A 25,730-nucleotide genomic window follows, 5' to 3' on the forward strand; every position below is an offset into this window, starting at 1 on the left:
GAACAACAGACAGACATAAATATTGTAGAAATAAGTGGAGGTCTTTCAGTTTCAGAGAACTACATTTTTCCATTGCAAAACTGAACACAATTGGAATGATAAATTCTTGAGGTAATCCCTCATTAAATATCTGTGTCTACTTTGCTAGAGTACAATGACTATCATGGCAAGAACTGTGTGTGTTTCTCTTGTGGACATTATTGTGGATGTTCATTTTAAAATTATTTATACAACTTAGTATTTCTGCCATTTTTTCATGAAGAATGTGTTTTAATAATTATAACTTGGGAGGGATTAATAGGAGAAAATTTCCACATTTCCAGAAGACTTATATTAAAGATAAAAAGTATGAACAAAAAGAAAAGCATATCACTTCTCTTTTTGCTTACTTTGAAAGAATCCACAAAGAACTTAGCAGAGTGCCCTTGACCTTCTGGGTGACACTACTCACGAAGAAGACACCACCCATCCCCCTCTGTACACGTTATAACCAGGCTGGCATTGGGGGAATGTCAGTGTCTTTTTGAAACATAAAGAAAATGCTTGAAAACTTACAAATGGATTTCTCTTAAAAATAAAAAAAAAAAAACAATTCTAGGAAAATGGATAGAAATTTTCCTTTCTGAGTTGTTTACCTTAGTGAAGAGGCCTTTTAGCTCTGCTCTAGAAAGTACTTGGAGAAGAAAATGGCTAGATTCTACTCTTAGAAAATCAAATTGATTGTAGGTGAAGTTTTTCATTAAAATTACATATGCAGCCTGTGGAAATGATTTCTCAGTTTCTGGAATAAATGTATTTATGATATTATTAGATAATCATCAGTATGATCCCATATTTTCAACATTTGAAAAATTTTTTTTTTCCTGTGATTCCATTTACTGTCTTTTGAAGATTGGACATTTATTGTTGTTTAGCAATGTCAACAGTATTTTCTGCAGAATGCTTATTCTCCATGAATAGATTTTAAAATGTTCTATGCTCAAAATGCTTTACTAAACTGATTAATTTGCTGAAACTTTCTGAAAATGTCAATATGAATTAGGGGAGGAGAATTGCAATATGTACTATTTTCCAAATTCTCCGATCATAGAACTCTTTCTGGGTCTAGTGTTTAGCAAAAGACACTTGAGACATAAACTAATTTTTTTTTAATTTATTTTATTGTCTAAAATCATGGCAAATGGAAATTAAAATTTTTCTTTCTAATGACTTCTAACTCATTGAATACATTGAGTGATAGCTTAGATCAAATTTACAGAAACACACTGCTAATTTGATTTCTCCACATTGGGAGCTTTATGTGATGGCATTTATGCCTTGGTTTTAATAGGAACAGCAAATAGATCTACTTAAGAGTAGTCTTGATCTGCTAGTTTTGTCTTTCCATTCCTAACTCCTTTGTTAGTTATATTTACCTTTTGTATTGTGTATGCCATAGTTTGTTCAAATTGAAGGATTTTTTGAGCAGAAGGAAGAAACATCTAAGTGATACGAAAGGATTTTATAAAGCAAGGGGCATCTAATTAAATTGTATTGTGTGAGGTCACTAAAGTATGAGATATGAGGGAAAGTTTTTGCAAAATATATGTATTCTTATCAGTTCAGTCTCTCAGTCATGTCCGACTCTTTGCGACCCCATGAATCGCCGCATGCCAGGCCTCCCTGTCCATCACCAACTCCCGGAGTTTACTCAACCCCATGTCCATCGAGTCAGTGATGCCATCCAGCCATCTCATCATCTGTCATCCCCTTCTCCTCCTGCCCCCAATCCGTCCCAGCATCAGGGTCATTTCCATGAATCAACTCTTCGCATGAGGTGGCCAAAGTATTGGAGTTTCAGCTTCAGCATCAGTCCTTCCAATGAACACCCAGGACTGATCTCCTTTAGGATGGACTGGCTGGATCTCCTTGCAGTCCAAGGGACTCTCAAGAGTCTTCTCCAATACCACAGTCTAAAAGCGTCAATTTTTCGGAGCTCAGCTTTCTTCACAGTCCAACTCTCACATCAATACATGACCACTGGAAAAACCATAGCCTTGACCAGACGGACCTTTGTTGGCAAAGTAATGTCTCTGCTTTTTAATATGCTATCTAAGTTGGTCATAACTTTCCTTCCAAGGAGTAAGCATCTTTTAATTTCATGGCTGCAGTCACCATCTGAAGTGATTTTGGAGCCCAAAAAAATAAAGTCTGACAGTTTCCACTATTTCCCCATCTATTTCCCATGAAGTGGTGGGACCAGATGCCATGATCTTAGTTTTCTGAATGTTAAGCTTTAAACCAACTTTTTCACTCTCCTCTTTCATTTTCATCAAGAGGCTTTTTAGTTCCTCTTCACTTTCTGCCATAAGGGTGGTGTCATCTGCATATCTAAGGTTATTGATATTTCTCCCGGCAATCTTGATTCCAGCTTCTGCTTCATCCAGCCCAGCGTTTCTCATGATGTACTCTGCATATATGATGTATTCTTATGACTTAGAACAAAAACCAGCCCAGTATTCCTGATTAACACTGATCCAGAAATTCTCAATAAAATATTAGCAAACAATCCAATAGTACATTAAAAGGCTCAAAGAACATGATCAAGTGGAATTTACTCCAGGGATACAGGGATGGTTCAATGTCTGCCAACCAGTCTTCGTAATCAATCAAATTAACAAAGAATAAAAATCATCTCAATAAATGAAAAAAAGGCTGTGAGAAAATTCAGCATCCATTTGTCATAGCAACCATTAACAAACTGGGCATAGAGGAAATGTATCTCAACAAAGTAAAAAACATATATGAAAAACCAATAGCTAACATCATACTCAATGATGAAATGCTGAAAGCCTTTCCTCTGAGATCAGAAACAAGACAAGGATGCCCACTTCCATCACTTTTATTCAGTATAGTTTTGGAAGTCTTAGCTACAGTAATTATGTAAGAAAAAGGATTAAGTGGCATCCAGATCAGAAAAGAAGTAAAACTCTCACTATTTGAAGGTGACATGAATCTACATATAGAAAACCCTTAAGGGACACCACCCAAAAACTATCAAAGCTAATAAATTAATTCAGAAAAGTCACAGAATATGAAGTCTACATATAGAAATCATTGTGTTTCTGTACACTAATAATGAACTACCGGAATGAGAAATTAAGAAAATTTAATTTATAATGGCATCAAAAGAATATGATACCTAGAAAATAAATTTAACCAAGGAAATGAAAGAACTGTATATTGAAAATAAGACACTAATGAAAGAAAGTGAAGAAGACACAAGTAGATAGAAAATATTCCATATTCTTGGATTAGAAGAATTAATACTGTTAAAATGTTGCCCATACTACCCAAAGCAATCCACAGATTCAGTTCAATCCCCATCAAAATTCCAATGGTGCATTTCACAGAACTAGAACAAGTAATCCTAAAATTTATATGGAACCACAAAAGACCCTGGATAGCCAAAACAATCTTGAGAAAAAGAACAAAACTGGAGGTATAGCACCGCGTGATTTTAAAGTAATACAAAGATACGGTAATAAAAACAGCATTGTGCTGGTGCCAGAAAAAGACACACAGGTTAATGGGACAAAGTAGAGAGCCCAGAAATAAACCCACACGTGCATGGACAATTGATATATGACCAAAGAGCATACAGTGACGAAAGGAGAATCTCATCAGTAAATGTTGGGAAAATTGATGGACACACTTATGAGAGTGAAACTAGACCACTATCTTACACTATCCATAAGAATTAAAATGGATTAGAAACTTAAGTGTGAGATCAGAAACTGTAGAATCTCTAGAGGAAAATAGAGGCAGTAACCCATCTATATCGTCTTAGCCATGTTTCTGTGGATCTAGCTCCAAACCTAAGGGGAGAAAAGCAAAAACAAACAAATGGGATTCCGTCAAACTAATAGGCTACTGCACAGTGAAAGAAACCATAATTAAAGTTAAAAGCCACCAAATCAGTCAAAGAAATATTTGCAAATTTTATATCCTCTAAGGGATTAGTATCCAAAATACATAGAATTTATACAACACAATAAAAACAACCTGGTTTAAAAGGGCAGAGGATCAGAATAGACATTTTTTTTTCAAAAATGGTATACACATGGCCAGCAGGTACAGGAAAAGATGCCCAACATCACCAATTATTGGGAAAATACAAATCAAAACTACAGTGAGATCACTTCATATTTGCTAGAATGACTATCATCAAGAAGATAAGAAATTACAAATGTTGGTGACGGAGTGGAGAAAAGGGAATCGTTGTGCATTTTGGAAGGACTGTAAATTGATACATCAACTATGGAAAAGAGTGTGGCAGTTCCTCGAAAAATTAAGAATGATCTAGTTGCTCTACTTCTGTCAATTGAGTCGGTGATGCCATTCAACCATCTTATCCTCTGCCCCCGCTTCTCTTCTTGCCTGCAGTCTTTCCCAGCATCAGAGTCTTTTCAAGTGAGTTGGCTCTTCACATCAGGTGGTCAAAGTATTGGAGCTTCAACTGCAGCATCAGTCCTTCCAATGAATATTCAAGGTTTATTTCCTTCAGGATTGACTGGTTTGATCTTCTAGCCATCCACGGGATTCCCAAGAGTCTTCTTCAGCACCAAAATTTGAAAGCATCAGTTCCATGGCACTTAGCCTTCTTTATGGTCCAGTTCTCACGTCAGTTCATCAGTTCAGTACAGTAGCTCAGTCGTGTCCAACTTTTTGACACCCCATGGACTGCAGCATGCCAGACTTCCCTGTCCATCACCAACTCCCGGAACTTACTCAAACTCATGTCCATTGACTCGGTGATGCCATCCAACCATCTCGGCCTCTGTTGTCCCCTTTTCCTCCCATCTTCCATCTTTCCCAGCATCAGGGTCTTTTTCAGTGAGTCAGTTCTTCACATCAGGTGGACAGAGTATTGGAGTTTCAGCTTCAGCATCAGTCCTTCCAATGACACCCAGGACTGATCTCCTTCAGGATGTACTGGTTGGATCTCCTTGCAGTCCAAGGGACTCTCAAGAGTCTTCTCCAACACCACAGTTCAAAATCATCAATTCTTCAGCACTCAGCTTTCTTAATAGCCCAACTCTCACATCCATACATGACTACTGGAAAAACCATAGCCTTGACTAGATGGACGTTTGTTGGCAAAGTAATGTTTTTGCCTTTTAATATGCTGTATAGGTTGGTCATAACTTTGCTTCCAAGGAGCAAGCATCTTTTAATTTCATGACTGCAGTCACCATCTGCAGTGATTTTGGAGCCCCCAGAAGTAAAGTCTGTCACTGTTTCCACTGTTTCCCCATCTATTTGCCATGAAGTGATGGGACCAGATGCCATGATCTTAGTTTTTTGAATGTTGAGTTTTAATCCAGCTTTTTCACTCTCCTCTTTCACTTTCATCAAGAGGCTCTTTATTTCCTCTTCACTTTCTGCCATAAGGGTGGTGTCATCTGCATATCTGAGGCTATTGATATTTCTCCCGGCAATCTTGATTCCAGCTTCTGCTTCATCCAGCCCAGCGTTTCTCATGATGTACTCTGCATATAAATTAAATAAGCAGGGTGACAATATATAGCCTTGACGTACTTCTTTCCCAATTTGGAACCAGTCTGTTGTTCCATGTCTAGTTCTAACTGTTGCTTGTTGATTTGCATATAGATTTCTCAGGAGGCAGGTCCAGTGGTCTGGTATTACTATCTCTGTTTTCCAGTTTATTGTGATCCACACAGTCAAAGGCTTTGGTGTAGTCAATAAAGCAGATGTAGATGTTTTTCTGGAACCCTCTTGCTTTTTCGATGATCCAGCGGATGTTGTCAATTTGGGCTCTGGTTCCTCTGCCTTTTCTAAATCCAACTTGAACATCTGGAAGTTCACGGTTCACATACTGTTGAAGCCTAGCTTGGAGAATTTTGAGCATTATTTTGCTAGCGTGTGTTTGTGTGCGTTAATTGCTCAGTCATGTCCAGCTCTGCAGTGCCTTTGGACTGTAGCCCACCAGGCTCCTTTGTCCATGGGATTCTCCAGGCAAGAATACTGGAGTGGGTTGCCATGTCCTTCTCCATGCTAGTGTGTGAGATGAGTGCAACTGTGCAGTAGTTTGAACATTCTTTGGCATTGCCCTTCTTTGGGATTGGAATGAAAACTGACCTTTTCCAGTCCTGTAGCCACTGCTGAGTTTTCCAAATTTGTTGGCATATTGAGTGCAGCATTTTCACAGCATCATCTTTTAGGATTTGACATAGCTTAGCTGAAATTCCATCACCTCCACTAGCTTTGTTCGTAGTGATGCTACCTGAGGCCCACTTGTCTTCTCACTCCAGGATGTCTGGCTGTAGGTCAGTGATCACACCATCATGGTTATCAGGGTCATGAAGATCTTTTTTGATAGTTCTGTATATTCTTGCCACTTCTTCTTAATATCTTCTGCTTCTTTTAGGTCCATACCATTTCTGTCATTTATTGAGCCCATCTTTGCATGAAATGTTCCCTTGGTATCTAATTTTCTTGAACAGATCTCTAGTCTTTCCATTCTGTTGTTTTCCTCTATTTCTAACATCAGTTCATGACTGGGGGGAAAACCATAGCTGACTATATGGACTGTTTTTGACAAAGTGATATCTCTGCTTTTTAATATGCTGTCTAGGTTTGTTATAACTTTCCTTCCAAGGAGCAAGCATATTTTAATTTCATGGCTGCAGTCACCATCCACGGTGATCTTGGAGCCCAAGAAAATAAAATCTGTCACTGCTTCCGCTTTTTCCCATGTATTTTCCTTAAAGTGATGAGACCAGATGCCATGATCTAAAGCTTTTTCAATGTTGAGTTTTAAGTCAGCTTTTTCACTCCTCTCTTTCACCCTCGTCAAGAGGCTCTTTAGTTCCTCTTCACTTTCTGCCGTTAAAGTAGTATCATCTGCGTGTCTGAGGTTATTTATATTTCTCCCAGCAATCTTGACTCAAGCCTGTGCTTCATCCAGCCTGGCATTTCACATGATGTACTCTGCATATATAAGTTAAAGGTATTATATTAAGTGCAGTATGTCACATGGAGAAAGACGAATACTGTATAATTTCATTGTGTCTGGAATAAAAAAAAAAAAACACACACACACACAAAAGCAGATCAGATGAGTGGTTATCAGAGGGCAATGAGCCTAGAAGTGGGCCAGATGTGTAGAGGGGATCAGGTCTGTGGTGATGGATGGTGACCAAGAAGAAGCAGACAGAAAAAGCAGGCTCATAGATATCACAGGTCAGGGGAATGGGGTGGGCCATATTGATTAAGATGGTCAACAAGTCCAGATTTTCAGTTACAAAACACCTAAGTCATGAGGATGTAATATACAGCGTGGTAACTAGTTAAAATAGCTGCATCATGTGTTTTAAATTTGCTAAGACAATAAATGCTAAAAGTCCTCATCACAAGAAAAAATACTTGTAACTCTGTGGTGGTGATGAATGTTAATTAGACTTATAGTGACCATTTCCCATACTTACAGATATTGAATCATTATGTTGTATAACTAAAACTAATACAACGTTGTATGTTATTATACCTCAGTAAAAACAAGTGTGAAAGTTGAGGGGGACATCTTGTGAAGTTTTACATTTTTGTGATGCCTTAGATCTTTTGAATACTTTTGTGTAACTTGCCTCTACTTCAGGACAGACTAGTGGGTTCCAGTTCAGTTCAGTTCTGATGCCAGTTACCAGGACTTAGTGCAGACCCTACAGAGTCAAAGGGTGGTCTCCAATAAGACCGCCCTCACTTCCCATGCCAGCCACCACAGGGGTGAGGGTCTGTGCCTCTCACTAACTACCTACAAATGTGGGGGAGGGGGGCGTTCCTGCTAACTCCTTTGGGTTTCATAATTTACTAGAATGAGTCACAGAATTCAGGAAAGTATTATACTTATTTTATTGTAACATACAAATCAGGATCAGCCAAATGGAGAGAGATGCAGTGGGAGGTTCAAGGGAGTCCTAAGCACAGAACTTGTACGACCCCCTCTCCTGGGATCAGGATGCAGCATCCTCAGGGTGTATTAGTGTGTCCACCAACCAGAAAGTTCTACACAGCATCATTTGCCAGAGTTTTCATTGGAGTTTCCTATGTAGAGGTGATTGAGTGAACGAATGACCACATGATTGAACTCAGTCTCCAGCCCCCACCTTCCCCGAAGTTAGGCTGACTCTGCTCGGTCTTCTAATTTCATGGTTGGTGTTGCAGATGACCATTGCCTACACTCACTCATCTCATGTAGGAGCCAAGGACCCCACCATGAATCACAAAGATACTCCTTTCACTCAGGAAATTCCAAGGACAAAGATGAGGCAAATGCTTCATTATACAATATGTGCTTACTGAATTTCTTTTTCCTACACTTTTATGAAAAATAATATACCTTTAAACCAGAGTTCTTATTTCATGGAAGGCTGTGCAGGTTTTTCCAAAACTGATTCAAGACTATGTATATAAAACATTATTGTTGCTGAAATATTATATGCATACTCATGAATCCTATAAGTAATTATGTCCATATTAATTATATGCAATTGTATATACAGATATATGTGTGTGTGTGTGTGTGTGTGTGTGTATCTGTATATGTGTATATACCTTTTTCTAAAATAAGTTGTGTATCTAGTTTGGGTACATTTTCTCTAAGTTTTCTTAAAACACAATGTATATTTGAAAAGACACTGCTACTAAACTTTCTAGTGTACTTGCCAAGAATAACTCTTTTGTAGTAATTTTCTATGGATAATGCCCAGGGACTTATTAGTTATGCTAAAATAAATAATGTTTCTGATGGTATATCGTACCTTGTAAGATCACTGCAAAACTTAACTATTCTGCATAAGAAAATTTTCCTCATGAGTAAGTAAGTAAGTAAGTGAAGTCGCTCAGTTGTGTCCAACTCTTTGCGACCCCGTGGACTGTAGCCCACCAGGCTTCTCTGTCCATGGCATTCTCCAGGCAAGAATACTGGAGTGATTTGCCATTTCCTTCTCCAGGGGATCTTCCCAACCCAAGGATTGAACCTGGGTCTCCTGCGTTGCAGGCAGACAATTTAACCTCTGAGCCACCAGGGAAGCATGCACACATGAGTAAGATACTTTTTAAACTTTAACATGTTATTGGAATGCTACAGTAAATTCAGTTTATTAAGCTGAATGTATCAAGTGTCATTGATACATTTTTCAGAACCAGCATCTGCTGTTGGTCTGTGCTGCCTCAGTTATGTCCTTGAGGCACACTGAGGCATTTGGAGCTCCTTTTCCATTCGGGAAGACCCAGTCTGAGTCTTCTAGGCTTTCCTTTGCTGTCCGTTCTCACTTCTCCTCTCGTGGAGCAGCACTCTCTCCTCTGTCCTTGTTACCAGCAGAATGAGTTCATGACAGGCGTTCAGAGCATCTAACTGAGGACCACATACAGTCTTCGTCCTTAGTTACCCCCAGTGACCCTCCTGCAGGGTCACACGCACAGTCCACCAGAAACAGTCTCCTGGGGGCCATTTCTGTCTCAGGGTCTGCAAATTCCAAAGATAGTTGATGTCTGAAAGTTAGGCATCCAGAGAAGTGGGCTTTATTCCCCCAAGGTGGAGCATTTTACAAGAAACTGCTTCATTTCTTTATATTTTGAATTCAAGTATGAAAAAGTTTTTGAATAAGATCTTCATTTTTTTTTTATTGCTGAAACCACTTCCTTGAAGTATTTGGAGAGTTTTTGTACTAATGAATATATCGTTTTAAAGCTTTTAATGTCATTTTTATATCAGATCCAGATATTACATCTTGGGGTTGAATTTCAATAAATAATCAATCACCTTTCTAATGTTAGCAGCATAGTTTAGTTTCTAAACAAAGGTAAAATTTATTGTAATTTCAGACTGAAATTAAAAAACAAATATAGTTACATTTAAAATGTGGTCAGTGTTTATTAAACATTTCTTTGAAATTAACCAATGATAATCAACTTATTTGGGAACATTATTTTTTTTCTGAAAATAATTGTTTATAAACATATAACCAAGTGCATATAGTGCTGGTTAAATTAACTGATCTGTTTTACAAATGTGATACTCCTCAGAACACTTGATTTTTTTATTTTGCAATGCATATCTTAAAAAGATGAGAAGCACTTTTATAACCTGTGTATTAATGTATGTGTACAGAGTTGTTCTCCTGCTTTTTGATATTCAATGCATTTAAATTAACTTCATTTCCCATAATATATTTGATTTTCCTTGTAAGCCATTGCTAGTTTAAAACAGAGGTGCTCAGCATTCTCCATTGAGATTATGTGCTGAGCACATTCCTCATGTTTTTGATTGTAACTCATCCAGGAGCAATGCCAATACGATAACACTCTTACAGTATAAATGCATCCCACTGTACTGTGATTATTCACGTACGTAATTCCACCTTGAGCCTGTGACGCTTAAAGTATATTGAAGCCACGTGCTCAGTCGCTAATTGTGCCCAACTCTTTAACACCCCGTGGACTGTAGCCCACCAGGCTCCTCTGTTCACAGGTTTTCCCAGGCAAGAATACTGGAGTGGGTTGCCGTTTCCTTTTCCAGTACATGCTTCTTGTCATTGTTGTACAATTTCCATCTCAGCATGCAGCTGGCAATATCTACTGAGATGTTCTTTGAAGGAGAGAATGGAAGGCTTAGATCCTCTGTTTCTGTACTCCTTTCTTTACATTTGTCATCAGGTAGAGACTTTCATCAGCTCGACATACCAAAGCTTTCCTCAGGACCACTTAGCACTTTTATAATAGATGCATTTCCCCAACAGCTTCCCAGCATGAAGGTAATGAAAAAAGTCAAACCAGATTAACTTTTTCATAGATTGAAGTCTAGCTCCTTCTCCTAAATTTTCTGCATTCCATATGGATCTTTCATTTTTTAAAAAATTCTCTAGAGTACCTTCAGGTAAAAATTATAATTATTATAATCATAGTTACAATTACACACAAGTATTTCATGGAGTAGTAAAAAAAAAAAAACCCACTAAATGTTATACATATATTTAATAAAAAATCAATATCACATGATTATAGCATTATTGCTTTTTCTTTCATTCAACGATTATTTCTATTATGCCATTTCCTTGTTCTTAAAAATAACTTTTCCAGTAGTCATGTATGGATGTGAGAGTTGGACTATAAAGAAAGCTGAGCACCAAAGGATTGATGCTTTTGAACTGTGGTGTTGGAAAGGACTCTTGAAAGTGCCTTGGACTGCAAGGAGATCCAGCCATTCCATCCTAAAGGAAATCAGTCCTGAATGTTCATTGGAAGGACTGATGTTGAAGCTGAAACTCCAGTACTTTGGCATCACCGAATCAATGAACATGAGTTTGAGCAAGCTCCAGGAGTTGGTGATGGGCAGAGAGGCCTGGCATGCTGCAGTCCATGGGGTCGCAAAGAGTCGGACACGACTGAGTGAATGAGATGAACTGATCTGAACTGATAGCACATAATGGCAGGTACTCTGCATTGCCATTATTTTCTACTTCTTTGTCTGTGTGTGTGTGTGTGTGTGTGTGTGTGTGAGTCAGTCATGTCTTTGTCTCCCTAGATGCATACAAAGAGTTCTCCTCGTATAGATAGGATCCAGTCCTATTCTTTGAATTCCCATACTTAGTGGGATCTGGCACATGAAGGTACCCAGTCCGTGTTTGCAGTAGGGTTGAAGGGCGAGAAGTGGAGCGTGAGGCAGACAGACACGTAATGTTGCAAAGTGCTAAGTGTTCCTGCTTTTATTCATGTCTGTGAGCCCTGGTCTCTCACTTAATGCATTCTTGTGGTAATAACAGGCATCTGGCTTATACTGCTTTGTCAAGAACTACTGTGATGAAAGTCCAGACAAATAACTCATCTATTTGCTTCTCAAAATGCTTGGAAGGAGTTTCCAGCCTGAGACTGAGTTTAACACTGCGGCATAAAGTAGTGAAAAAGCCTCTCTGAGTGGAATGGTGTTCGTTGTTCAGTCTCTCGGTCGTTTACGGCTGACTCTCTGCGACTCCGTGGACTCAAGCAGGCCGGGTACCTCTGTCCTTCAGTGTCTCCCAGAGTTTACTCAGATTCCTGTACATTGAGTCAGTGATGTTACCTAAGCATCCAATCCTCTGCCACCCCTTTCTCCTGTTGCCTTCAGCCTTTCCCAGCCTCAGGGTCTTTTCAAATGAGTCAGCTCTTTGCAACAGTAATGGAGCTTAAGCTTCAGCATCAGGAGTCCTTCCAATGAATATTCAGGACTGATTCCCTTTAGGATTGACTGGTTTGATCTCCTTGCTGTCCAAGGGACTCTCAAAAGTCTTCTTGAGCACCACAATTTGAAAGCACGAATTTTTTGGCTCTCAGCTTGCTTTATGGTCTGACTCTCACATCCATACATGACTACTGCAAAAACTATACCTTTGACTATATGGACCTTTGTGACAAAGTGATGTCTCTGCTTTTTAATACACTGCCTAGATCTGTCATAGCTTTCTTTCTAACAAGCAAGCCTGTTTTAATTTCATGATTGCACTCACTGTCCCCGGTGATTTTGGAGCCCAGGAAAATAAAATCTGTCACTGCTTCCACTTTCTCCCCATCTGTTTGCCGTGAAGTGATGAGACTGGATGCCATGATCTTAGTTTTTTGAATGTTGAGTTTTAAGCCAGCTTTTTCACTGTCTTCTTTCACCTTACCACCTATGGTTTTTCCAGTAGTCACGTATGGATGTGAGAGACTGTAAAGAAGGTTGAGCACAAAAAATTTATGCTTTTGAACTGTGGTGCTGGAAAGACTCTTAAGAGTCCCTTGGACTGCAAGGAGATCAAAGGAGATCAAGGACTCAATCTGAAAGGAAATCAACCCTGAAAATTCACTGAAAGGACTGATGCTGAAGCTGAAGCTCCAATCCTTTGGCCACCTGATGCAAAGAGCCGACTCATTGGAAAGGACCCTGATGCTGGGAAAGATTGAGGGCAGGAGGAGAGGGGGACGACAGAGGAGGAGATGGTTGGATGGCATCACCAACTCAATGGACATGAGTTTAAGCAAACTCCTGGAGGTAGTAAAGGACAGTGAAGCCTGGCGTGCTGATGAGGTCGCAAGAGTCAGACACCTCTTAGTGACTGAACAACAGCGAGACTTGGACAGTTTGATCCATCTCACCCAAGTCAAATAACTGGGCCTTTTTTATATTTCCTTTAGAATACCGTGTTTAACCCAAACTCTGATATCAGAAAGATGTTAATTGTCTTACATTTAGGTTTCTTGTTATGGACGTGACTAAGTGACTAACACTTGTGACGCTTCTGCGCTAAAAGGAATTGTCTGCTGGCTGACTGCCATCTATGAAGAGTTTTCTTGCTAAAGGAAAGAAGATAAAGGTGCATCCTCAGGTTCTACACACCTCTACAGGAATAGTTCACAGGGAGCTTGAAATGCTCCCAACAGTTGACCACGGTACGGTACTTGAGTAGTACCAGTAGCTTTCCTCTAGCTTCAGAGACCCATAGGGATAAGGTGATATTTTTTTCACTTTGGGTAAAAACATAGTGATGATGATGATGATAGGTAATACATATTTGAAAGTTTGTGATCCTGTGCTGTGTCTTTAATATTGAGCCTCAAAAAACAGATTTCAGAAAAGTAGGTAAAGTTGGTTAATGAGAAAAGCATCGTTTTTTTAAACAAAGCTAATTAAGACAGATTTTTAATTCTATCATATATACCCCCTTTAATTGATATTTTTATGTATACATGTTTCACACTTGTTAAACTACTTCCTATTGGAAATATGGCAAAATGTCAATATCCCAGATGCTAGCCCTTTTAATAGTTAGAACTTTTAGTCTAAGTTACCCACAAATTAGACATAAGCCCCTTGGAACCAGTCTCTGGGATGCAGCGTTTAGGCAGATTAACTATGTCATTATCTGGATAAAACAAGATGGATTAATGTCCATTGAATCCTTCTTATTCTTTTGGACTTGGCACTTTGATCAAAAGGTCACTGACCAGTGTACACCCTTCACTCCCTCTGGCTTGGCTCACAGTTCATCTCTAAGAAATCCTCCCTAATTAACTACTTGGCTCTGGTCAGCCTTTGCCTTCTACGCCCTCAGTGTGGGTCTGGCACCAAGGTTGTAGGGTTCTGTTGCAAACATAAGCTCCTTGATTGTGTGTGTGCGTGTCATGTATGTATGTGCATTACGCACGTGGTGCTTCTTTGTTCTCAGGCCCTGTTGCTAGCTGGGCCGCGTGCAGTGTTGTGCTGGCCTCTCTTACCGCCTGTTCCTGGGCGTCAGAAGCTAAAGCTGCATAGTGAGTAGCTGACAGAGAGTTACCTTCATCCTCCTCAGCTCCTTGACTGAAATCTACTGCCTTCTAATAATTAAAAAAGGCTGAGTTATTAAAACTTAGGGGTTTTTTCACTTAATCATCACAATGACAACTGACCTTTTCCTTTATAGTACTGTGTTGAATTCATTCTCTTACAAACTACTAATTATAGTTATATCTTACTTATTGCCTCTGTCTAATAAAATCTGGCATGTGGGATACAGAGCCAGTGGCATATTATATTCCATGAACATTTAATGTAACATTTAGATTAGTCACCTAGACTCTTTGGTTTCTGCCCTGTAATGATCCAATTTTCTTCTTCATCTCTTGCATTTGTAGCAATTAGAATAATGTCATGTTGTGTTTTCATCCCTTCCGTAGCTGCATGCTTATTTCTGAAAGTGTCAGACTGTACGTCTGCGTGCTCTTGGCTGGCCCACATAAATTATCAAACTGTTGAACATAATGAACTGTTACATTCTCAGTTTTTAGCAGTAAACTGTGAGCCACACCTCTGTACAGTAACTTTTGTTATGTGGTCGGCTGCCAAGGAGTGCCTAGCTTTGTCCCTTTAGACATCTCTGCTCTTCTGTGTCAGAAACAGCAGGCAGCATCTTTGTAAGACAAAGGAAATTTAATTTCCTTCCTGCCTACATGAAGTCTCAAGGTTATGATTTTAAAAGACCGAATCAGAAGAAGGGAACCCCAGCACAGTGCAGCAAGATACACCCATCCCTCGTGGGTAAATGGAGCTGCACAATGCTTTCTAGAATCCGGCCTTTTCTGCTGATCATGGCAGCCTTCATCCTCATGCTCACAAGAAGGCTGCTGGACCTCCGAGTATTGCACCTTTCCTTCCAAGTGGTGAAGAGAGAAGGAAAAAGGGCATTCCACTGGGTTTTGCCTGCTATTAAAGAGCTTTCCCAGAAGCCCTACCCAGCCACTTCTATTTACATCTGTTTGACCAGAATTAGCCTTGAGAGACTGGAAAATAGACATTTTTAGTTGATCCATTTTCATTCTGAACAAAACTGAGGTTCTGTTGATGAAAAAGGAGGGAGAAATGGGAAGAGGGTAAGGAAGTAGATATATCTGCTTCAAAGATAATAAGTCTTTACAAAAATGTCAAGTTAGGCTAGACTGAATTTCAACTGAAACAATTAGGAAACAGGCGCCACTTGTCTGTAGCATGAATTTCATAATGTAAGTGTTGAGCTAAAATTTTGCAGCATGTAAAGAAATGTTAATATTTCTTTACTACTAAATAAATATTAGTATACTTTGACTTTCACAAGCCCAACTCAGAAATAGAAAAATAGACATAAGGCATGTTTAATTCTGAAAGTAACCTACAGAAATATATGATGACTTTCCTACCAGAAAAGTATTTCCTCTTCCAAAGGTCCCCTAGTTTATAAAATGGGAGAGTAATAAGTAGTCATGGGACTATAGAAACTCTCAATTTTATCTTCACTTCTAAAAGACCGAGATAGAGAGACAGGCTGAGAGCCTTCTGTTGAATGTACAGAGCCATTGTGCTTGTGTACTGGGTTTCATTCTATCTTCCTAGTATGTGTTCATACTTTAAAATACTTAAGCATTTCCCAAGTGATTATATTTTACTTCTGTTGGGGATTTTCCTGCACTGGTATGGTTCAGTCTAATTTGACACTAAAAATGTAAAAATTACCCCAAAATACAGTAGAAGGGTATCAACCGTCATGTTAGTACCAGTTATTTTACTTTTTATTCAGCTTGTGCACTAATCCAGAAAGCTTCTGAACATATGATTAGGCAGAGTGGGCAGCGGCCAGTGAGATAGAACTTGGGAACTATTGGAGAGACCTCCCCCCACAGACATGCCATCTTAGTCACAGTGAGCAGGAGGGCTACTGACGCTTGTAAGTTAAACGTATGCTGTCTCCAAAGAGAAGAGTTAATTTCAAGTTAATGTTTTTTGAGATATAAATATCTTGGAGCAAAGGAGTTCATCCATTTAATTATCACAAGAATGAGCATTTAGGATAAACATGGAACCCAAAGCAGATAAATTCTGGTAAAAGTAAAGTCCACAACAGCATGGAAAAGTGGGTCACTTCAGGGGACCCCAGCCCACTTGAAGCAGAGCTAACTGTGCCCAAAGAGAGATTCTCAAAGCACGTAGAAAGAAACCAAGACACACTCTGCCTGCTTTACACCCTTAAAACTCCTGGAAGAAACATAGGAAGTGAGCTCCCTGACGTTAGTCTTGGCAGTTATTTTCTGAGGTTCATACCAAAAGCAGAAATCATCATGCGGCAAGCTTCAGCAAAGCAAAGAAAATCAACAAAGTGAAAAGGCAACTTACTGAATGCAGGAGAAAATGTTTGCCAATCATATTGTTGTTGTTCAGTCGTTAAGTCGTGTCTGACTCCTTGTGAACCCATGTACTCTAGCACGCCAGGCTTCTCTGTCCTTCACTATTTCCCAGAGTTTGCTCAAGCTCATGTCCATTGAGTCAGTGATGCCATCCATCCGTCTCATCCTCTGTCACCCCCTTCTCTTCCTGCCCCCAATCTTTCCCAGCATCAGGGTCCTTTCCAGTGAGTCAGCTCTTCACATCAGGCAGCCAAAGTATTGGAGGTTCAGCTTCAGTCCTTCCAATGAATATACCTGTTAAGAGACCAATATCCAAAATACATAAAGAATTTATATACCTCAGTAGCAAAAAAAACAGTTCAATTAAAAACTAGGAGAAGAGCTGAATACACATTTTTCCAAAGACATAAACATGGCCAACAGGTACGTGAGAGATACTCAACATCACTAATCATCAGAAAAATGAAACTTAAAACCATAGTGAGCTATCACCTTACACTTGTTAGAATGGTTATTCAGTTCAGTTCAGTTCAGTCACTCAGTCGTGTCTGACTCTTTGCAGTCCCATGAACCGCAGCACACCAGGCCTCCCTGTCCATCACCAACTCCCAAAGTATCAAAGGACAAATGATGGTGAGGATGTGGAGAAGAAGGGAACATTTGTGCACTGCTAGTGTGAATCTAAACTGGTGCAGCCACTATGGAAAACAATGTGGAGTTTCCTCAAGTTAAAAATAGAACTACTGTATGATCCAACAGTTCCCACTCCTGAGTATTAGTATCAACTAACTTGAAATATTAATTAGAAAGGATATGTGCACCCCTATGTCCATTGCAGCATTATTTATAATAGCCAAATAGCCAAGACATGGAAACAACCTAAATGCCATCCATAGATGAATAAATTAAAAAAAAAATTGGGTGTATATACATGTATGGAATTGACTGTTATTCAGCCATAAAAAAGAATGGAATTGTTCCATTTGCAACACCATAGGTGGACCTTGAGGCATTATGCTAAGTGAAATAAGTCAAATAGTAAAAGATAAACACTGTATGGTCCCTTTTATATGTAGAACTAAAAAACAGACAAACAACTGAACTCTGAATAAAGAACAGATTTGTGGTTTCCTGAGGTGAACAGATACCCCACATCCAAGATAAGAGAAACCCAAGTAAGATGGTAGGTGCTGAGAGAGGGCATCAGAGGGCAGACAGACTGAAACCACGATCACAGAAAACTAGCCAGTCTGATCACATGGACCACAGCCTTGTCTAACTCAGTGAAACTAAGCCATGCCAAGCCATGCCAAGACAGACGGGTCATGGTGGAGCGGTCTGACAGAATGTGGTTCACTGGAGAAAGGAATGGCAAACCACTTCTGTATTCTTGCCTTGAGAACCCCATGAACACTATGAAAAGGCAAAATGATAGGATACTGAAAGAGGAAATCCCAGGTCGGTAGGTGTCCAGTATGCTACTGGAGATCAGTGGAGAAATAACTCCAGAGAGAGTGAAGGGATGGAGCTAAAGCAACAACAACACCCAGCCGTGGATGTGACTGGTGATAGAAGCAAGGTCCGATGCTGTAAAGAGCAATATTGCATAGGAACCTGGAATGTTAGGTCCATGAGTCAAGGCAAACTGGAAGTGGTCAAACAGGAGATGGAAGGAGTGAACGTCGACATTCTAGGAATCAGCAAACTAAAATGGACTGGAATGGGTGAATTTAACTGAGATGACCATTATATCTACTACTGTGGGCAAGAATCCCTTAGAAGAAATGGAGTAGCCATCATAGTCAACAAAAGAGTCCGAAATGCAGTAGTACTTGGATGCAATCTCAAAAACGACAGAATGATCTCTGTTCATTTCCAAGGTGAACCATTCAATATCACGGTAATCCAAGCCTATGCCTCAACCAGTAACGCTGAAGAAGCTGAAGTTGAATGGTTCTATGAAGACCTACAAGACCTTTTAGAACTAACACCCAATAAAGATGTCCTTTTCATTATAGGGGACTGGAATGCAAAAGTAGGAAGTCAAGAAACACATGGAGTAACAGGCAAATGTGGCCTTGGAGTACAGAATGAAGAAGGGCAAAGGCTAATAGAGTTTTGCCAAGAGAACGCACTGGTCATAGCAAACACCCTCTTCCAGCAACACAAGAGAAGACTCTACACATGGACATCACCAGATGGTCAACACCAAAATCAGATTGATTACATTCTTTGCAGACAAAGATGGGGAGAAGCTATATACAGGGAGCAAAAACAAGACGGGGAGCTGACTCTGGCTCAGATCATGAACTCCTTATTGCCAAATTCAGACTTAAACTGAAGGAAGTAGGAAAACCACTAGACCATTCAGGTATGACCTAAATCAAATCCCTTATGACTATACAGTGGAAGTGAGAAGTAGATTTAAGGGACGAGATCTGATAGACAGAGAGCCTGATGAACTATGGACAGAGGTCGGGATATTGTACAGGAGACAGGGATCAAGACCATCCCCATGGAAAAGAAATGCAAAAAGGCAAAATGGTTGTCTGAGGAATTCCAGTTGAGCTATTTCAAATGCTAAAAGATGATGCTGTGAAAGTGCTGTGCTCAATATGCCAGAAAATTTGGAAAACTCAGAAGAGGCCATAGGACTGGAAAAGGTCAGTTTTCATTCCAATCCCAAAGAGAGGCAATCCCAAAGAATGCTCAAACTACTGCACAGTTGTACATACCTTACACGCTAGTAAAGTAATGCTCAAAATTCTCCAAGCCAGGCTTCAGCAATACATGAACCATGAACTTCCAGATGTTCAAGCTGGTTTTAGAAAAAGCAGAGGAACCAGAGATCAAATTGCCAATATCTGCGGGATCATCGAAAAAGCAAGAGTTTCAGAGAAACATCTATTTCTGCTTTATTGACTATGCCAAAGCCTTTGACTGTGGATCACAATAAACTGTGGAAAATTCTGAAAGAGAAAGGAATACCAGAGCAACTCACCTGCCTCTTGAGAAACCTGTATGCAAGTCAGGAAGCAACAGTTAGAACTGGACATGGAAAGACAAACTGGTTCCAAATAGGAAAAGGAGTACATCAAGGCTGTATATTGTCATCGTGCTTATTTAACTCATATGCAGAGTATATCATGAGAAACGCTGGGCTGGAAGAAGCACAAGCTGGAATCAAGATTGCTGGGAGAAATATAAATATCCTCAGATATGCAAATGACAGCACTCTTGTGGCAGAAAGTGAAGAGGAACTAAAAAGCCTCTTGATTGATGAAAGTGAAAGAAGAGAGTGAAAAAGTTGGCTTGAAGCTCAACATTCAGAAAACTAAGATCATGGCATCTGGTACCATCACTTCATGGCAAATAGATGGGGATACAGTGGAAACAGTGGCTGACTTTATTTTTCTGGACTCCAAAATCACTGCAGATGGTGATTGCAGCCATGAAATTAAAAGATGCTTACTCCTTGGAAGGAAAGTTATGACCACTTAGACAGAATATTAAAAAGCAGAGACATTACTTTGCCTGCAAAGGTCCATTTAATCAAGGCTATGATTTTTCCAGTAGTCATGTGTGGATGTGAGAGTTGGACTATAAAGAAGGCTGAACGCCAAAGAATTGGTGCTCTTGAACTGTGGTGTTGGAGAAGACTCTTGAGAGTCCCTTGGATTACAAGGAGATCCAACCAGTCCACCCTACAGGAGATCAGTCCTGGGTGTTCCTTGGAAGGACTGATGCTGAAGCTGAAACTCCAATACTTTGGCCACCTGATGTGAAGAGCTGATGAAAAGACCCTGATACTGGACAAGATTGAGGGCAGGAGGAGAAGGGGACGACAGAGGATGAGATGGTTGGATTGCATCACCTACTCAATGGACATGAGTTTGATTGGACTCCGGGAGTTGGTTATGGACAGGGAGGCCTGGGAGGCCTGGGAGGCCTGGCGTACTGCACTTCATGGGGTTGCAAAGAGTCAGACACGACTGAGTGACTGAATTGAACTGAACTGAGGTGAGAGTCTGGTGCAGAATGGGTTAAGCGAGTCAAAAGGTGCAAATTTCTAGTTGAAAACTGAAAAGGTTGAATGTGGATGTACAGCATGGTAACTATAGTTCATAACCCCGTATTGCATATTTTAAAGGGGCTAGTAAAATCAAACTTGAAATTTTTTAGCACAAGAAAATTTTGTAACTGTGTGCTGGTGTTAACTGGACTTCCTGTGGAAATCATTTTGCAGTATATACAAATATTGAATCAGTACATTGTATACATGAAAGTAATATGATGTTATGTCAATTATACCTCAGTTAAAAATCAAAATTATCAGTTATCCGTATATACTTGTTTCTTTATCAGACAGCCTTGTTGATGATACATTCCTCTGAGCTCTAAAAGAATGTTTCTTCATTTATGTATTACTATAGTGGATAAATTTGGTGAATGTTTCCAGCATATTTCTTAATAAAGAAATGAGAAAGCCAGTTTATATCGGTACATGCTTCTTGTATTCCCTTATGTTCTATTTTCCTTTGTGTGCTTTTTAGGGCTTCCTTTGATTTATCTCACTTTAAGCCATCTAAGCCAAATAATAATTTTTACAAGAAACATATACATGTTTTTCTCATGACCATGTATCTGATTCAAATTTAATCATACGCCCTCCTGGCTTGTATAGCCTCAGGATGAGATTACATCTGGTTGCTTATAGGTCATAACCCTAAGTGCTTTAGAACTGTGTTATATTGATATTTGAAACATGTTCCTAGAATCCAGCCCACAAAGATCCTTATATTATCTTTGACAGAAGTATCGGGCTTTGGAAGTCCTTGGGGAAAGGTTGAATTCAACACACAAGACTTGGTATGTGTAAGACTCTTTGCCAAGTGTCCACAAATTCATCTGAGTAACAAATTATAGCAACAGTGTAGAGAAAGGTCTGGAACTTTGTAAAGGTAAGGAAAGAAACTCATGCCCAAGATCATAAAGTTTTTGGAAAAAATTTTCTCCTTTTTTCTTTCTCTCCCAACCCCAGTCAAAGGAACAGGAAGATGGAAGGTGTGAAATAAGTCAAGTGTTTTACTTTTTGTTAAAAACATTTGATCCCTTTATTTGGCTTTTTCTGAGCTAAGCTTCTGCAATATTTTTTTAAAGGAGTTTGTTGTTTTTCTGTAGGTACAAGCCAATTACGATGTGGCACGCTATGAGAATATTTTCTCTGTGCTCTGGGCTCTGGAGGAACTTCTTCTAAAGGAAAACAAAGAAGACAACACTTCAAGAATGGGGCATGAGGATCAGGAAATCAAGACATTTCTTCAGAAGCATGATGAAACTGTTTTCAAACTCTCTGATGCATTTCCTTTATTTACTTTTTATTTGTGGAGACTAGGCATTCTCTTGAACTCAGTAGACATAGGAACTGTTGGAAATAACTCACTTCCTTAGCAGTTTACCAAATAATCAGAAGCATACTAAAGTTTAATATATGAAGATCTTGTGCTTAAATGTTTTCAAGAATATTTTTAAATGAGCATTTTAAATGGATCCCTAAGGACAATCATTAATTGAATTCAGTAATCTTAAACTATGTATAAAAAGATTATGAGTCATATTTCTGCACTAAAATCAGCCAGTTTCAGTTGAGAATGCCCTGCCTTAGTCCTATGAAACTGTATATTGCAATATGTTACTCAATGCAGTCTAGTTCTGTTACTCTCTAAAATGGATCATAAATTGTCTTTCTGATTAAAAAATTGCATTTTAAAAGATTTTCATTTACTAGGTGCTAAAAGGTAACAGAAGACGTCTTATGTTTTGTTACTTTACCAACAGAGCATTTAAAATAAGTGGTTATAAATAAGATTCTTTCAAAAATTTTTCTTAGTTTCACTTACTCTCTATTGTCTTACATGGGGTTCATGTAGAAACAGAAAAGTTCTTAGCATTTGTAAAGCTAATGGCCTTTAATTTCATATAATTAACATATTGTCAAGTCGTTTTGAAAGTACTAATCATTTTAAATGTCCCATTTGTTTTTCAACAAATCTTTGTTTTTCAACAAATCTTTGTTTTGATTCTGTTGATTATATAAAATATTCCTGTTACTGTTCAAATGTAGTTATTACATGTAATTAAGTCACTAAGGATATTTTCACAAATTCCAACATCAGTCTAGAAATATACTTTATGTTTATTAAAGGTATATTTATACTTATTGAAAGTATTGGGTGGATTTCTCAGTTACCCACTTCCATTGACATTGTCAGTTATTAAAATGATAACCAACTAACTTAATTAGCATACATTATATACTTTCCTATAGTGCAATTTAGCAAATACAGATTTGCTTTATTAATTATATGTGAGATTGTTTGTTTCACAAGTTACCTTTCCTGAATGTCATTGGTATTTTAAAAAATCATTGCCTGACGCATATTTGTGGAGTTATTTCTATCTTTCTACAAAAGATAAAACCTTTTTTTATGTAATACTGAAACAAAATCTATCAGTCAACTTTGTTATATAACACAGAACCACTAAGTCTTAATGGTATACAGCAATAAATGTTGCTTTCTCGATGTCTGTGGGTCACGTGGGGGTCAGTTCATCTGCGCCTGCTGAAAACCCTGCGCCCCCAGCAGATCCCACCGGGTTAGGCTCTGTGTTGTATACAGGGCTTTGTTTTCGTCCACATGTGCTTAGCCTGGGTCCCAGGTGGAAGGAGAGAGAAGCAGCTGCTCAGGAAGATCTGCTGTGGCGGTGGCAGGTAGGCGAGAGGAAAAGGGCAGGCTGAGAAACTGCACATGTTACTTCCGCCCACGTGTATGGACCGGGTCCATCAAAGGGTCAAGCCCGGAGGAAGAGGACAGACAAGTACCCTCCACCTCAACTAGGGAGATTGGCAGAGTTACATGGCAGTGGGCACTGGATCCATGAGAGGGTGGAGAATTGGCGCCAATAGTGTGTTCCACCTTACATACTAGTTGAACGTAAGAGGGATATTTTAGATCCTAAATTAGAAGGAATTTCTTTTGTATTGAATTCCTGGGAACACCTCTGAAGATCTGTATAAATCCCATGACGTCACCCCATCCTCTCTCTTCGGTAATAACTAGAAGAGGTTGGTAAACACAGGAGCAAGGGCAGTGGCCCTTCCCCCACTGCAGTCAGCCAGCATGAGTTACAGGGAAGAACAAAAATCTGACTCCCTGCTGGGATGTTTCTCCTACTTTAACCTTTGCTTCCTGTTGCTTTTGTTCCATAAAAGGATGCTGTGTATACATAATGGCCTGCCTCAGTGAACCCTGCCCTTCTGTCTGAATATTAAACCAAAAGTGCCTTTGTTTCAGGAAACATCCTGACCCTGTCCACTTGTGGATGGCATGGCAACAGGAGGGAAGAAATGAACACATCCATCCCCTCTCTGAGGCTGGCCATTCCAGGAGATATTTCCAAGACTTGTGACCTTTTTACTTCCTCACCCCTCTCTCTCTGTCTCTGACTCTATAAAAGAACCTGACATCCAGACCCCAATAAGATGGTTATGCTGAGACATTAGACTGCCATCTTCTTGGTCTGCCAGCTTTCCAAATAAAGTCATTATTCCTTTCCCCAACACCTCATCTCCAACTTATTGGCCTGTCCTGTGGCAAGCAGAGTGAGCTTAAGCTCAGTAACATAATGACCCTAAGAATAATTCCAATAGTCTTCAAAGCTTCATGGTCTGAAAATTAGCTTTAAAAAGTATGTTTATCACAAAAGAAGAGATAAGGTTTGGGGGTCATCATCAGTGTACAGTATGGAGGTACATTTCATTTCCACTTGGTATTGGGCTCGCCTGGTGGCTCAGTTGGTAAAGAGTCTGCGTGCAATGTGGGAAACCTGTGTTCAGTCCTGGGTTGGGAAGATCCCATGGAGAAGGGAATGGCGACCCACTCCAGTATTGGAGCCTGGTGGGTTAGACTTCATGGGGTCAAAAAGAGTTAGACACGACTGAGTGACGAACACCTTTCCCTTTTATGTAAACACAACTTCAGTCATTTATACAATACTTAATCCTTCATTATCCTGTGTTTCCATCTGTAACACTGTTAATTGTGCAGTATATTTAGTATTGAGGTCTGAATCTCTTGCTAGTGAAAAGATGATCAAATGAGACACATATCTGTTTCAATAAAATGGTAAAAAAAAGAATGAATGATGTAAGCTAGAATTAACAGTATTTAAGAATGTTGTAGCAATGAAGACTTGGTAGTCACCTTTGGGCAGCAATGAAATTGGATGTAGGATAGGATGGAAAATAAAGAGGATAGGGAGGACTCCTAAAAATGGAGAAAATCATAAAAGTGTTAAGTGTTACACTCATATAATATTTATTATATATAAAATACATATATTTATAATAAACAGATACACTGATGTAAGCATTTTACTTATATTCATTCACTTGATTCTCCCAACAACCCTATGTGAGAGGTAACATTATTCTCTCCATTTTAGAGACGAGAAACTCAGACAAACCAGGAAGGAACCTCTTGGGTTTTGCCCCCAGGAATTTAGTCTTTGCAGTCCACTCTCCTTAACAGCTGTCCTGGCAATTCATGAAACTCCCAAATACCTTTGTAATTGTTGTTGAAGCATGATATGCCTTCTTCTAGGATGGTGGTTCATTGTTAGCTTATTTTGGATTCTTAAACCTGGACTGAGCAGCTGTCCTTCTCTGGATTGTAACATTTTACTATAGTTAAGACTCCTTAGATGTGTTATAAAGCATCTTTGAAGAATCATGTTCTAAAACTGCAAATCTCTCTCTAGAGACAGAGTAAGTAGGTGGACCATCAGCAGGCTGATCTCAGCTCAGTGAGGAGAGAAAACACATCTGATTGTTTTGTTCTTGGACCTGTAAAGAGATGCAGTTCTTTCACAAGTTGTTGTACTTTTTAATCATGTTTGTTGCCGTCCTATAAACAAGGGCAGTATATTCCTAAAGAGGCAAACAAAAAATCCTTTCACATTTCCAG

At 39.3% G+C, this 25,730-nt stretch overlaps 1 protein-coding gene across 2 annotated transcripts in view; it reads left to right on the forward strand.

Moving 5' to 3' along the window:
• MEI4 (meiotic double-stranded break formation protein 4) overlaps window positions 1–23,302 on the forward strand; it is a 235,044-nt gene extending 211,742 nt beyond the window's left edge. For both annotated transcript variants that reach the window (XM_043890502.1, XM_043890501.1), the window contains one exon: window positions 21,886–23,302. In XM_043890502.1, coding sequence (XP_043746437.1) covers window positions 21,886–22,155 — 270 coding nt within the window. In that variant the 3' untranslated portion in view covers window positions 22,156–23,302. The remainder of the gene's footprint in view (window positions 1–21,885) is intronic.
• Window positions 23,303–25,730: the final 2,428 nt, after the last annotated feature.

The sequence above is a fragment of the Cervus elaphus genome, chromosome 28 (genome assembly GCF_910594005.1).
Source record: "Cervus elaphus chromosome 28, mCerEla1.1, whole genome shotgun sequence".
In the NCBI taxonomy this organism is placed as follows: domain Eukaryota; kingdom Metazoa; phylum Chordata; class Mammalia; order Artiodactyla; family Cervidae; genus Cervus; species Cervus elaphus.